Source organism: Propithecus coquereli, unplaced genomic scaffold, assembly GCF_000956105.1.
Source record: "Propithecus coquereli isolate 6110/MARCELLA unplaced genomic scaffold, Pcoq_1.0 Scaffold205, whole genome shotgun sequence".
Classification (NCBI taxonomy): domain Eukaryota; kingdom Metazoa; phylum Chordata; class Mammalia; order Primates; family Indriidae; genus Propithecus; species Propithecus coquereli.
Genome location: NW_012145523.1, coordinates 4,808,728 through 4,810,187, shown reverse-complemented (window position 1 = coordinate 4,810,187; position 1,460 = coordinate 4,808,728). Strand labels below are relative to the sequence as shown.

The following is a 1,460-nucleotide window of genomic DNA, read 5'->3' as shown; positions in this document are numbered from 1 at the left end:
TACAAACATTATGGTTACACTTTATGTCTTTGCCTCATACATAGTGGCTATAGTTTTCTGAACCTTCCCATATATTCAGGAATATAATGTAGGAGGAGCACCAAAACATTAATTCAGGTCTGATTTTGTTAAATCATAGCGTTGTTAAGGTTATACTGGATTATTTTCATGAGCTCTGACTCTTTTTAAAGCAGAAATTAAGAAGAAATGTGAACTTGTTAGAGAAGCTTGTTATGCAAGAGAATTTGTCATGTTTAGTGGTCAATCTATACCCAGGAAATGAGGGATATTCTCTGATGCTCAGGGGAAAAAATGGATCAGGTAAGACCCTCCAAAATACAACTGTCACAAAATACCTCTGCCAGGCAGGATGTTCTGTTTTTTAAAAGTAGTTTTTTAGCCTGTTAAACTGTTTGTCCTTTGGATTAAAGATGACTTGGCAGTAAAAGCAGATTTTGATCCCAAATTTTCCTCTTTATGATATATTTTATTAGAATATTAGAAATTATCACTAATACGGTTATCCTTCCTGAACATGCATTTGAAAAGTATTCTAATTGATATGTCTTTGAAGTTAAATTATGAAAGGTATAACTTTTAAGTGATTGTTAAAATTTCCTTTCATTCTATTGCTGTTTATTTTTTAAGATAGTATAAGGTATTTTAAGGTATGTTTTTCCTTCTGCATTTTAAATACACTCTGAGTCTGAAACCTTCAAAATTAAGCACACTCACTGCCTTTTGAGTAACTTTTGTATATTAAAAGTATTTCTATTAATGTAAATAGAGTCTTAAAATATACTCAGATTTCACTAAAGAGGCATCTAAAACTTTGATATAATATGAATTCTACAAGGAACGCTCCTAGTTAAGAGCTTTTTCTTATGTTGATAATTAATTGTAAAGTGTTAACACCAAGAGAATTTTGTTCTAAAAGCGACCATTTTTCAGATGAGGTACTAAATTATCACTCTGATATCCAGATTAATCAGTCTTCAACAAACCTTTAGTTACTTTGATACTGGAATTTTATTATATCATATTCTGATTATTTTGCTTCTGGCTGTGATTTGGATTGTGATGTTATGCCACATGTTTTTCTATATATGTTAGGATTTTTTCACTCTCTTATTTACAATTTTATACATTTAAGTCATTTAGCAATATATAATGTGATTCATTTGTAAGACTTAGATAAAGAAGGACATTAGGAGAGCCTTTTGGTTTTAATATATTTTTTATGAAGAGTCATGTAAATTATACAGCTAAGCTTTTCAGTTAGTCTTATCTTTTTTTAAACTTTATGTTTTAAAATTAAGATTCTGAGACCATTCGACTGCCTTATGAAGAAGGGGAATTGCTTGAATACCTGGATGCAGAAGAATTACCTCCTATTTTGGTTGATCTCTTAGAAAAATCTCAGGTACAAAATTTTTCTCTTTAAAATGTCCTTACAGGCC

The 1,460-nt window shown here is 30.2% G+C and overlaps 1 protein-coding gene across 1 annotated transcript in view; it reads left to right on the top strand.

Annotated features, from left to right (window-relative positions):
- The window catches only part of SUPT20H (suppressor of Ty 20 homolog (S. cerevisiae)), a 66,580-nt gene that overhangs the window by 22,970 nt on the left and 42,150 nt on the right, over positions 1-1,460 (top strand). Inside the window, exons 6-7 of the mRNA XM_012644048.1 lie at positions 192-321; positions 1,320-1,430. Of these exons, the coding sequence (XP_012499502.1) occupies positions 192-321; positions 1,320-1,430 (241 nt within the window). The remainder of the gene's footprint in view (positions 1-191; positions 322-1,319; positions 1,431-1,460) is intronic.